The sequence below is a fragment of the Eptesicus fuscus genome, chromosome 13 (genome assembly GCF_027574615.1).
Source record: "Eptesicus fuscus isolate TK198812 chromosome 13, DD_ASM_mEF_20220401, whole genome shotgun sequence".
NCBI classification, from domain to species: Eukaryota; Metazoa; Chordata; class Mammalia; order Chiroptera; family Vespertilionidae; genus Eptesicus; species Eptesicus fuscus.
The window spans coordinates 28,578,971-28,592,179 of record NC_072485.1 but is presented as its reverse complement, the minus strand read 5'-3'; the positions used below and the strand labels follow the sequence as shown (position 1 = coordinate 28,592,179).

At 46.4% G+C, this 13,209-nt stretch overlaps 1 protein-coding gene and 1 long non-coding RNA gene across 2 annotated transcripts in view; both read right to left on the bottom strand.

Moving 5' to 3' along the window:
• Positions 1 to 4,766, bottom strand: part of RAB38 (RAB38, member RAS oncogene family) — a 48,850-nt gene extending 44,084 nt beyond the window's left edge. The window contains exon 1 of the mRNA XM_008153620.3: positions 4,501 to 4,766. Coding sequence (XP_008151842.1) covers positions 4,501 to 4,702 — 202 coding nt within the window. The 5' untranslated portion in view covers positions 4,703 to 4,766. The remainder of the gene's footprint in view (positions 1 to 4,500) is intronic.
• A 4,277-nt stretch (positions 4,767 to 9,043) lies between these two features.
• The window catches only part of LOC114227110 (uncharacterized), a 67,105-nt gene continuing 62,939 nt past the window's right edge, over positions 9,044 to 13,209 (bottom strand). The window contains exon 6 of the long non-coding RNA XR_003613190.2: positions 9,044 to 9,153. This is a non-coding gene — a long non-coding RNA (uncharacterized LOC114227110). The remainder of the gene's footprint in view (positions 9,154 to 13,209) is intronic.

Genomic DNA, 13,209 nt, shown 5'->3' with positions numbered 1-13,209 from the left:
GAAACAGATGGCCAGAGATAGTACAAATATGATATCACAGAAAAATCAAACAATTGCCATTTTATAGATGTGGCAACTCAGGTCCTGCCATATTCCGTGACTTGCCTAATGTCAAGTATTATATATTTAGAATATCTATAATTTAGAACATGTATAAGTATTCCTTTTTTAAGTTGTGGGAAGTAGAGCAAAGCAGTTCGGAACCTGGGTGCTGGATTCAATGCCAAGTTTTTAATTCCAGCATGACCATTTAAAGAGCTATTTTACTGGGAAGTTAAAAATTAAACATGTGTGGACAACTGTAAGAACAAATGCTTAAGAAATGTTAGCTGTTCCTCTGCCCCAATCCCTACAGCTAGGCCCCAAAGCATGCCAAGAGCTCTAGAGAAAATTGTACAGTTCTCTTTGAAAGTGCTAATAGCATTAAGATTTGGAGAAGAGGAGGAAAGAAAGAGTTCAAGTGTGAACTTTTTGTTTACTGTTTTTCTGCTAAATCTCTAAAAAGAATAAAACCTGAAATTAAGAATCAAATCTTCATAAATACATTTTCATTCCATTTCCTCCCACTGTCTGCACAGGGGTACTGAATAATATCCAGAAGCCCATTAGAAATAGGAGGCAAAAGGAAAGCTAACCCATCTACCGAAGAAGCAAGGCCTTAAGAGGGGAAGAGAGCATAACCCCTGTGGCCCACCTGTACACCCGGCACTCACAGGCCTATGGCCATAAACAGCGGGGCTTGATTCCAAGACAGACAGAACTGGGTCAACTCCAGCTCTCCACTTATTAGCTGTGTAGCCTTGGGCACAGTGACTCAATTTTTCTCTCCAGCAAGAGCTTCTGAACCCACAGCTGGCCCAGCCACTCCTCTAAGGTGGAATCACTGGGAGTCTCCTGTGGGGTTTGTGGGATTTATCCCATTGGTTTCAAGGCCAAGTTCACACGCCCTGAAAGGTAGTTCCTGGAGCCTTTCAGGATCAGACTGGCCAGTCTAAGTGGAGGCCACAAGGGAGATACTGTGGGAATGTGTTGGACAAATAGGACCCCACTTGGCATTGAACCAAATGAATATCAAGTGTGTAACTGAGCCAAGATTCCCTCTATAGCAGGTTGACTTGACACCCCATCAGGACAGGACAGGTCTCTCTCTCATCCACACCCACAACCCTCTCTAAGCAAGGCCTACTACCTGTTCTTTCCAGGTGCACACCAGAGTTGAGGCCAAAGGAGAAAGAGAAGCATTGCTATGTTTGAAGAGTGAGGCTGTGATTTGAAGGTACTGTAAAGTATATTTAGCTAACTGGATTCTGGGTGGGCAGCTGAGGCTGGATTTCATGAATTCATTCCTCACAGGGCTACCTATGCAGCCTAAAACATGTTAGTACTATGCTCCAGACATCCTTTCCCACAATGCCCCAATTTCCCCCAACCAGCTTTGCCTGCCGCCCAACTTCTGACTCAGCCTACGGGGCCTTAGGGGTGGAGGCTGCTAAGAACAGGTTCCTGCAGAACCTCAGCTTTGGGACAAGAAGCTTGCCTACTGAGATGCTGCATGCACACCACCGTATCTGTAGCAGTGACTTTCCAAGGCTTCTCAGAGTTCTTATCTACCCCAGCTTCTGTGACTATAGTCTCTACACAACCTTAGTCCAGAACCAAGGCTTGGGGAGGCATTTCTAAGCTTAGGAGTTGAACTGCTCATGATAATATGTTGTAATATGGGCAAAGCTGAACATGGTGCTGGGTATTTTGAAACAGATTATATGGACTATAATACAGGAACATAATTTATTATAATTTAGTCAGCACATTTATATCATGTGTTTCTTGCCTAGCATTTATATACATGTTTAAAAAAATGCCCAGCCAGTATGGCTCAGTGATTGAGCATCGACCTATGAACCAGGAGGTCATGGTTCCATTCCTGGTCATGTCCAGGGTTGTGGGCTCAATCCCCAGTAGGGAGCGTGCAGGAGGCAGCTGATCAATGATTCTCATCATTGATGTTCCTATCTCTCCTTCTCCCTTTCTCTTTGAAACCAATAAAAATAAAAAGGCAGCTACTGTAACAATAATCCTTGTAGTTCTCCTAGATCAGTGATGGGCAACCTTTTGAGCTTGGTGTGTCAAACTTCGCCAAAAAAACTGAGCATAACTCGGGTAGTGTGTCACTTTGAGGAAAAAACTAACTCCAAGACTCTAGTCGCAAATGTTTCATCCTCAGGAGCAGCAAATGTTTCATCCTCGGCGTGCAGCCACGTGTCATCAGAAATGGCTACGCGTGTCAGTGCTAACACGCGTGTCATAGGTTCGCCATCACTGTCCTAGATAGAAGGTACTATCTATCATCTTTAGCTAGCATTCGTTAGTTGCTCACCTCCCATTTGTTGGGAGAAAGTATTTCACCTATTTAAGATAAGGAAACAGACCAGTAGGTTAGAGAACTCGCCTAAAATCATATGGGATAAAACAGGGATTCAGACAGAGGCAGCTTGACTCTGGAATTTAGGCTCTTAATCACCATGACCTTCTTTCTTCCCTGTCAGGGGAGGACACTGAGACCCATGGGCATTCTATAACATGCTGGGGTCACATCCTTACTTACACTAAGTAATTCCGGGTACAGTTTCTTTCAAACAGGAAGCTAATTCTAAATCTGAACCCTGGAGACTTCCAACTCAACCAAAACAGTTTCAGACACTAAAATGCAACAACAAAGTGCTCAGACGCATAGTGGATTTTCTGGATGAAAAGCCCGATCAGATAGCGGCTGATGACATCTTCCGGTCTCTGATAACCCCTGTGCCACAAAAGCTGCTGAAGATGACTCTAAATGCACGCATCTGTCTCCATGCCAAGAGTGTTTCATAAGAATTTATCATAAGACCTGGCAGCTGATGATTAAAGAGGCGCTGGAGTCCCCAGAATCAGAAATGCCCTTTCAAAAATGTTCCACATTTGTTCTTGCTCCAAGCCATGATAAAGTGTTTCCAGTCGAATGCACCAGCTAAAATGAACCTATTTTCTGAAAGAGAAGCAGCTAGTTCGGTCCAGCACTTCCAGAGGTTCTTGGTGCCACAGACCATAAAACAGTCAGAGGTGAAGTGGGATTGAAGAGATGCACCCCAGAATCCCAGAGGACCGTAAAACTTTCTGAGCACCATATGTGGGATCTAAGTAACAAAATAAACTGATGAACGGAGTGGATCCAGAGACATGGAAGCATGGAACAGAGTGCAGATCTCAGAGGGAAGTTGGGGGAGGGTGGGTGGGAGGGAGGTAATCAACCAGGGACCTTGTATGCATATATGCATGGCCTATGGACACAGATGAGGCCATGCATATTTGGGGTGGTAAGGGCCTGGGGCGGGGGATGGGCTGGAGGAGGTCAATGGAGGAGAAAAGGGGACATCTGTAATACTTTCAACAATAAAGAATTAAATTAAATTAAAAAAAAAAACCAAAAAACTTCTGAGCAGGAAGATTCCTGAGCTGTCTGTCATTGTCCAACCCCTTTCCACTGAGCAGGGATGCACTGAGCTGCAGGGACTTGTCTGAAGTTACTGAGTGGCAGAGCCAGGACGGGTAATGAGGGGCTGGCTGTACAGGGCCAGGCTGCAAACAGCCTCAGTCCGGGCACTCACTCTTGGAGTACACACTTTGCATCTTCACACTCCCCTGTGCCTAACTCCTGGTACAAACGCTTGGAATCAAATTCTGATTTCAAACACTATAAAGAAACTTCTCCTTTTCTAGGTTTCTCAATGAAAATTTTAGGACCAAATCAAGAAATCGTATGGTTAATGTCATAAACCCTTGGACAAAAGTGCCCCTAAAATATATACACAATCTCCTTTGGATAGATGACAGAGAGAGAGATGGCATGTAGGTGCAGGGGAGAGAAATAATACTTGAACTCTGTAAGTCTTCGGCTTACTCAAAGCAGAAAACCTCAGGCTCGCTTGACTGAGGGGAGAAGAAAGTTGGAATACAGTGAGCGGCTGAAGACAGGAATTGGTAAGCCCCTCTATCCGGGAACTCCCTGGGTTCCCGCTGTGAACCCGTCTAGGGGCTGCCCCTCGGTTGGCCTGCGCAAGGAAGGCGGGCAGGACACTCAGGGTCGCGTCCCCAGCACGCCTGCGGGAGCCCAGAGCCCGGAAAATGAGCTGGAGGCCAAGAACTGAGTGCAACTCCAGAGAGTCTCCCTCTGCGTCCCGGAGAGGCCCGCGCAGGGCTGAAGGCTCCCGGGAAAGGGCGTGGGGGGTGGTTACAGCAGCCGCTCCACGCGCCGGAGAACGCGCTGCAAAGTTTCAGCGAGAGCGAGAAACTTTTTTTGTTTTCTTTGCAACCAAGTTTCCAACCCACCAGGAAAAGTCTCTTTCGGCGCAGCGCCCCCCGGAGTCTCCACCTGGCTCTCCCCCTTGGCCGCCACCCTTCTGCTGGGGGCTGGGAACAGGCTGCGGGGCGCCGCCGCCCGGGACCTCCTTCCCGGGTCCTCACCTGCGATGTCCCAGAGCTGCAGGCGCACCACTGTGTCCGGGTCCCAGTGAAGCACCTTGAGCGCGAAGTCCACGCCGATGGTGGCCCGGTAGTGCGAGGAGAAGTTCTGGTGCACGTAGCGCTTAATGATGCTGGTCTTGCCCACGCCCAGGTCGCCGATTACCAGCAGCTTGTACAGGTGCTCCTTGTTCGCCGCCTGCATCCTGGCTGCCCGCCCGTGTAGTGCCGAGCCTGCCTGGCCGGGAGCGCAGCGGGGCCGGGGCGGGAGAGAGACTCGGGGAGCGTCAGTGCGAGCGCAGGGAGGGGAGGCGGCGGGGAGGGGGCGGGGGCGGGGGGCGGAACTCCTCCCCGGCCTCCTGGAGAAACGCCCAGACCAACTCAGGGGTTAATCCTCCTTTTCTACTCCGCGCTGTGCCGCCTTAGGAGTGCATGCAGGAGCGGCTCTGGGACTGGAAAGTTGGGGGTTCCGTGTTAATGCCTCTTGCAGGGGTAATGCATACAGCGCTGCACGGTTTCCAAAGAGTTTCTCGCGCCCGTGCTCCTGGCCATAAAGCGGTGAGGGGTGGGTTTTACTTTCCATGTATGCGAGCCAGAAAACTGGGTGTCAAAAAAGTTATGTGACTGGCAGGAGATGATAGTGACAAGCCTGGCTGAGGACTGGTGCCCCCCTCCCACATTGTAGAGAGAACCTGGAAGAAGGGACAGTGGATTAGACACTTTCAAGAGGCGGGATTTGTGCAGGTCCTGCATGCCCTGGCTTTTGAGGCAGTGACCTTGGGCCGCCCCAGCCTCCTTCTGTAGGAAGATGGTAATGGTGAAGCAAACCTAACAGCCGCCTTGGATTGTGAACACGGAGCGATTTCACAGCTATTCGACTGTTTATAGTCCAACCCGGAGTACAACTGGGCTGAAACACTGAGGCTGGACACATCAGATTTGAGTTTCATTGATAGACTGTTTCACTGAGTTTCATTAAACAACTGGTCAGATTATTTTGAGTGATAATAGCAGGCATTTATTCAGCACTTGCTAGGTGCCAGTTTTTATACATACGTCACTTAATCATCCCAGCAGCCTTCAAAATAGAAACCATTATTTTACAAATGAGGAAACCAAGGCTTTTTAAGTCATGTTCCCGGGGAAAAGAGGTAGTGAAGAAAAACCCAAACTCAAAAAGCCAAATTCTTTTGGTGTCAAACAGTTTTGGGGTTTTTGTTTAGTTTTACTTTCATTCATTCTTTCAAACCAATCTATATTTGTGCTTGGGATGATACAGAAAAAAATACAGATTCCAAGAATCAAAAACTCCACCTTCTGTGGGTGGAGACAGACAAGACAGACAAAAAATAAATAAGTGCAATTTTTAATATATTAGTTGGTGATAAAGTAGGGAAGGGGATAAGGAGAGTTGGGGTGGGGTTGGCCTTTTCAACAGGGAGGCCAGGGAAGGTCTCACTGAGAAGGTGACGGTTCGGTAAAAACCTGAAGTCGGTGAGGAAGTGGCACGGGGATCGAGGGGATGAGCATGCTCTACCAAAATGAGTCACTTGGTGCCCGAACGTTCTGGGGAAATGAGCAATGCCCACATTATCTCATTTCACCTTTCCAGTTGTCTTAGGAAGTGGAGTCCTTTGTTCGGTCTATAGATGAAGAAGCCAAGGCAGGGAGCAGCTTTCCCAAGGCCCCAAAGTGCTGGAACTGGGATTTCAATCCAGGCCTGTGTGAAACCAAGAACGGGAGGTTTGCAACACCCTTGCCTTCCGTCTTCCTCTGACATTTAGCCTCCGAAAGCTGAGGGCTGCCCTAGGTGCCTGGCCTGCACCAATCACATCAGCTCTTTGAGCCTCAGTTTCCCTATCAACAAAATGAGGCTGATATCTGCCTTAGCGAGTCGTTGAGAAGACTAGAGAAAGTGTAATGCAGCGTGGAGCCTATGGTAGGTGCTGAATAATTGGTAGCTATTCATATCAAACGAGGGACAAGCTTTTTTTTTTTTTTTTAAATATATTTTATTGATTTTTTACAGAGAGGAAGAGAGAGGGATAGAGAGTTAGAAACATCGATGAGAGAGAAACATCCATCAGCTGCCTCTTGCACACCTCCTGCTGGGGATGTGCCCGCAACCAAGGTACATGCCCTTGACCGGAATCGAACCTGGGACGCTTGAGTCCGCAGGCCGACGCTCTACCCACTGAGCCAAACCGGTTTCGGCGGGACAAGCTTTTTACGCCATGTTCTCTGGCATACGCACTGTGGACAGGCACTATATCGCATCATCTATCTTCTCAGTGGGTAGCTCGGAAGCTTGGTTCATAATGGACACTCAGAGAAGGTGTACAGAGTTGCAGTGGTTTGTGTTTGTTGATACTGAGATAGGTAGTCATCACGCCTCGGTTTCCACCCACACAGGGACACACCAGGCAGATGATATCTAACAAGTGAGCCAAGTATTCTTCCTACCGGCTGACGTATTGGCCAACACGGTAGCTTTGCTTTGCAGGGGAGGGGGATTCACAAACCTGAGGTGCTTTAGCCATTCTCAGAGCCTACAAAATTAGGGATGATGACGAAATAAGACTCTTGCCAGATCCAGAATCCCAGTTCTGTAGATCTGAAAGGCAAGTCTGGTCGGGGCAAGGAGGGAATGGTGATAGAAACAAGGAGGGGGTGAAAGTTTGAGACATAACGTGAGCCAGCCCTCAAATGTTATGCCTGACGCAACTTTTTCACAGGCCGCAGCCTGTTCTCCCAGCGGCCTCGGCTGAGTCATCCTCAGGCTCACCTGATCTCTTCTGTTCAGGAGAAGGTTGGAGCATCAGGTGTTTAGATTTATTATGTGGGACAGGCAGGCCAAGATTCTGGTATTCTGGGACCTGAAGTTTATAAAATTAGGGGGAAGGAGACTCTTTCAGCAAAAGAATACAAGATTGCACTGGCCAGGTAGCTCAGTTGGTTAGAGCACTGTTCCCATATGCCAAGTTTTTGGGTTCGATCCCCGGTCAGGGCACATACAAGATTATCAGCCAATGAATACATAAATAAGTGAGACAACTAATCTCTCTCTCTCTCTCTCTCTCTCTCTCTCTCTCTCTCTCTCTCTCTCTCTCTCATCAATACATTTTTTAAAAGAATACAAAAATGAAGAAATGGTCCCTAAAGTTTCAGCTCGCTGCTTCCCTGGGGACAGGAGATCCCGTCAGGGGCAGCAGGGTCGCCCCTGGTGAGCAAGCTCCCTGGCCAGCAGGAAGTCTGTGCAGTTTGTTTCCAGAGTCATGCATTTAGGTCTCATGACAATTCTCCACAGTGGGAAGAAATGACTCTCCGTTTGTACTTTTAAAATCTTTTAGACTTCCGTGGCTTGGTGAGCACCCAGGTTAGCCGTTCAGTGAAATCTTGGTAAAGGTCACTCAAGATCTCTGAACCTGAAAGTCCTCAGGTAAAATGAGGGAACTGGGTCACAAGATCTCTGGGGAGTATTTTCAACTAGGATGTCAGAATTCTGGCTCTCCTAGACACCCTCTGGAAGGAGAGACACCCCACTCATTCTAATCACCCCCCCTCCATGGCACCATTACCCACGAGGTGAAACTTTCTGTCCTGAGCTCCACCCGCCCCCTGGGGAGACTTGGGAGAAAGGCTGCGAAAGGACCATTTTGAAGCCAACATCGCACCATCGTTCTCTTCTGGTCCCATGGATCGGTTCTCTCCTCAGCTGGTGCGCCTTTCCCCCAGGAGAAGGGCTCTCCAAGCACATTTCCCCCCCAGAGGGCAAACCTCTCTGTGCTCGATTGCCTTGCTTTGACCTTCTTTCCTTCTCTCAGAATTGGGCTGCAGATAGGAAGCCGCGCAGCTGGGGACAGAATAGAAACTAGATGCAGGCCGGAGCTGTTGAGACGAAAGGACATTAGCAAACAGGTAGATCATCTTTCCTCCTTCCTCCTCAACCCCCACAGGACAAGGCGTCCCAAGAAGCCACCTGTCCCAGCCTGTGAAGCCGTCTGCTTCAGACTCTTCAGGCGGATGCCTGGCTCTACCCTGACCAGCCGCCCTCCCTCCTCCCTTAGTGAGTGGCTGGGGTCCTGCCATGTGGCTCCTCCTCCCAGCAGCCACACTGCTGTTACCACAGGAACTCTCAGTGCATCTCTGATGATGTTGTGACAATCTTTCTGCCCCCAAATTGATACACCACAGCACACCGTCTCCTGAAGAAGAGGCATGCAGAAGACAGGAGTCTGCAAAAGGTGTGTAACACCACGAAGTGCTCAGACTTCAAGCGTGGAATGGCATTCCAGAAGGAACAGTCAGATCTCTCTACGTCTTCATTCCTCACTGTCCAATGTGGGTACATATTCTTGCACGTACTGATGACTGGGAATTGCTTTGTAAACATGAACATGAAACCCTCATGTTTCCATCCCAGGGCTGCTGTATCAGATGAGCCCCTATGACTTTACCTCACTTGCTTTCACCAATAAGAGCGCCATAGGGAGAACGTCATTAGCTTATGTGGCTCCTAATTATTGCTCTGAAGACTTACTTCAATGGCTGTAAGACAGGGCGCCAAAGAGTCTGTTGTAGGAAACTAAGGTCATTTTTCTTAGATCAACGCAGAGATTATATCTTCAAAGAGATGGGCTTTGCTCTGAAAAGGGCCTGTAAGGAATGACCACAACATTTATCAGACAAACAGGGACTCTTGAGAGTGAAAGGGGGCTCTATTAATAATTACACCAAACCACAGGAACAAGCCAGCGCTTCTACAGGATGTTTATTCCTGAGGCAGACAGACCTCTCCAATGAGATCTACAACTAAGTGTGGCATGTGAAAAATCTCCTAAATCACCTATTTAATAAATAGGTCTGCCAAGTTCAGGCTGCGGCTCACTTCTCTGTTGCCTTCAAAGAGTTCTCCTTTTATCTTGCAGGCTTGTCTGAAGCCTGTGCTAACTTGCAATGGGAGTTATGTGCAGTATTAATTCAGAACTGCAGCAGGCGTCTGGAGGTACGCAACACTTTTTATATTATTTGGAGTGAGGCCAAGGTAGCTTCTGTAAGGGAAGTGCTTGAAATGAACACATTTCAGGCCACAAAAAATTGTGACGTTGGATTTTTTTCCCCCCAGAAAGAAAAAATATAATAGGATATTTACTGATTATCATGCTGGTGAGTTTCTAAACCCACTGTTAGTCTGGACCAAGAGAATTAGATTATGTCCTAAACCTTTTGCGGCAGATTTATTACCAATTAAAATTATGTGCCATAGCTGCACACATTAGACTTGCATTAAATCGACATGGCTGAGTTAGGACTCATTTTCCTCCTAACCCACCCGCAGGGATGAGTACAAATGAGCTAGCTACCAAACGGTCAAAAGACAAGCATTTGAGAAGAGCATTGAAGCAAAATGATTCTATATGAACTCAGAGTTTCATCTTCCTTATATTGGGTGCCTACAATGGGCCACGCCCTTTATCTTGGTTAATTTATTTAACCCTCATAACCACCCTGTTAGTAGGTAACCCTTATTTTTGTAAGGAGGAAAATGAGGCTCAAAGAATTTAAATAATTTGCCCAAAGTGACAGGACAAACACTATCATTCTAATTCCTAGCTGCATGCTTTGCCCTCTATACCACACTCCTTTAGCATGTAAAATCCAAGCCCAGAGTGATTTCTGTGATACTATTGCATATTCAGGCTATAAAGAAAAAGGGTTGATTCTGATTCCATTTTACAAAGTCCTAAGTATGTAGGGAAACATCCAATAAAAGAGGAAAACAAAAAATCTATGATTCAAAGGTAAAAGGGGTATGTGCCCCACTCACTCAACGACTCAGGCAAAAAGGCAACAAAGGAAAAGCAGCATGCACTTCTTCTGTGGGAGTGACCTCGCTCGCATACGCAGAGAGCATAAACCAAGGGGCCCACCTCTGCTGCTCTCCGAGAAGGCAACAGCTGAATAATACTGAGGCGCTCCTGTGAATGAGCCCCTCGTCCATGACAGGTGGGGACACAGGGACTGGTCTAGCTTAGAGGATAACTTAAGAAAATTACTGACAGACCATTCAGGGCACCAATCAAGATACATTTATGTGCAAAGCACTCTGACAGAATTTTTTTTCAGGAGTAGGGTCAGGATTAGGGTCTCAGATTTAAGTATAAGAATGTGTAAGAGATGAGCCCCTACCATCAAAATGTTTGCATTCTGGTTAGAGAGTCAGTCAGCATGTACATGCATGGCCCTCCCCCACCCCCTGTACTTCCTAAGAGATCCCTTCACTGCTCCCTTCCCTTCTCTGCCCACTGCTAACTGTGCCAGTCTCCGTCCTGGGGACTCTGGCTTTCCCTGCTTGAGCTCATCCACTCCTGTGGCAACAGAGCAAGCCGGGCCAGAGAGGAAACCCTGGAAATCAGGCCGACTTATTTGATTTCACATTGGAGTTTCACCGCTAAACTGTTATAAGGCCTTAGTAAAGTAATTTAACTTCTGTAAGCCTGTCTACTCATGTGTAAAATGAGGATAATAATTTCTAGCTCTTAAAGTTGTCAGGTAGCCTAAATGACGTAATGTAGTGAAGTGCTTATTAGCATCGTGTTGGGCCCAGGATGTGCACTGAAAAGAAAATGTTAAACTACTAAATGTCTGCTGAATATTTTTATATCTGAATTAAAACCCCAACCTTACTCCTGAGTTCCATACCCTTGTTCCAACTGCCTTTTGGGCATGTCTGCCAGGCTTTCTGGCAGACATTTCAAGTGCAAAGTGTGCAAAACCGAACTCATTATCTACCCTAACAGACTTGTTCCTTTTCCTGCATTCCTGGTTTTAGTCAGTGGTTGCACCCTCACTAAAGTCTACCAGGCTATCAGGCGTAAGAACAAGGTCACACGTGACTCCTCCCTCTTTAGCACCCACACATCCCATCAGCCCAAGTCCTCCGGTCCCATCTCAGATACATTCCTGAGTGTGTTTCCTCTACTCCATGAAAGTACTACTAGACCACAGAGGTATTATAATCAAAAGTATTATAGGCAAAGGACTTGTAAGCATTATAAGAAAGGCAGAAATCATAAAAGAAAAAAACATTTTAAAATGTATGTATATAGCCCTGACTGGTTTGGCTCAGTAGATAGAGCGTAGGCCTGCAGACTGAAGGGTCCCGGGTTCGATTCCAGTCAAGGGCATGTACCTTGGTTTCAGGCACATCCCCAGTAGGGGGTGTGCAGGAGGCAGCTGATCGATGTTTCTCTCTCATAGATGTTTCTAGCGCTCTATCCATCTCCCTTCCTCTCTGTAAAAAAAAATCAATAAAATATATTTTTAAAAAAATGTATGTATATAAACATCAGAAGCCAAACAAATGGTAAATGTAAACTGGGGGAAAATTTGCCACATTTAAGACAGGCATAAAGGAAATATACTTTACATAAAGAAAGGTTTTATAAATTATTTTAAAACATCCAAATAGATAGAGGCATAGGCATATGAGTAAACAACTGACCACACAGAAAAATAAAAATGCTAATAATAGCCCTGGCCGGTTTGGTTCAATGGATAGAGCATCAGCCTGTGAACTGAAAGGTCCCAGGTTCGATTCTGGTCAAGGGCACATGCCCGGGTTGTGAGCTCAATCCCTAGTGGGGGACTTGCAGGAGGCAGCCGATCCATGATTCTCTCATCATGGATGTTTCTATTCTCTCTCTCCCTCTTCCTTCCTCTCTGAAATCAATAAAAATTAATTTAAAATTTTAAAAATGCTAATAATAATGTGAAAAAAATATTTTTCACTAGTAATAGAAGTAGGAAAATTGTTTTAATACTAAAAATACCCAATATTGACAAAGATTCGAATAAATAGACAAACATAGGACCCTGGTAAGATTATAATTTAAGAAAAAGCTGTGGGAGGGAAAAAGCTGCATGAAAAACTCTTAAAAATGCATGTGGCTTTGACCTAACAATTCCACTTGTAGAAACTTATGATAATAAAACCATTAGAGAGAGGTTTGTACACATTTAACTTCAGGAACATATATAACAGTGTTGCTTATCATTGTAAAAAAGGGGAACTTCTTAAATATGTTAAATATAATAATGCTATAAATATGTAATGGCACATTATACAACCTTTGTAACTAATGTTAAAGAAAAATATTGAATGACCTGGAAAGATGTTCAACATTCTTTTTTACAATATTTAAAAACTGAAAAAAATTACAAATATTGTAACACCCAGTTTGGCATAGTTATCCTATATAGTAAAAGCCTAATATGCTAAGTGTCCAGTCGTCCAGTCCGGTCGTCTGGCCGTTCAACCAATCAAAGCATAATATGCTAATGATATGCTAAGGCCACTCAACTGCTCGCTATGATGTGCACTGACCACCAGGGGGCAGACAGTCGACTGGTTAGCCAGTCACTATGATGTGCACTGACCACCAGGGGACAGACAGTCGACCAGTTGCTATGACATGTACTGACCATCAGGGAGCAGATGCTCCGACTAGTAGGTTAGCTTGCTGCTGGGGTCCGGCCAATCGGGACTGAGCGAGACAGGCAGGACACACCCTGGAGCCCTCCCATGGTCCCTCTCCTGCTGGCCAACCTCCCAAGTTTCTCCCTGGCTCTGATCGTGCATTGGTGGGGTCCCAAGGCTTGGCCTGCACCCCCTCGCAATCTGCGACCCCTAGGGGGATGTCGGAGAGCCAG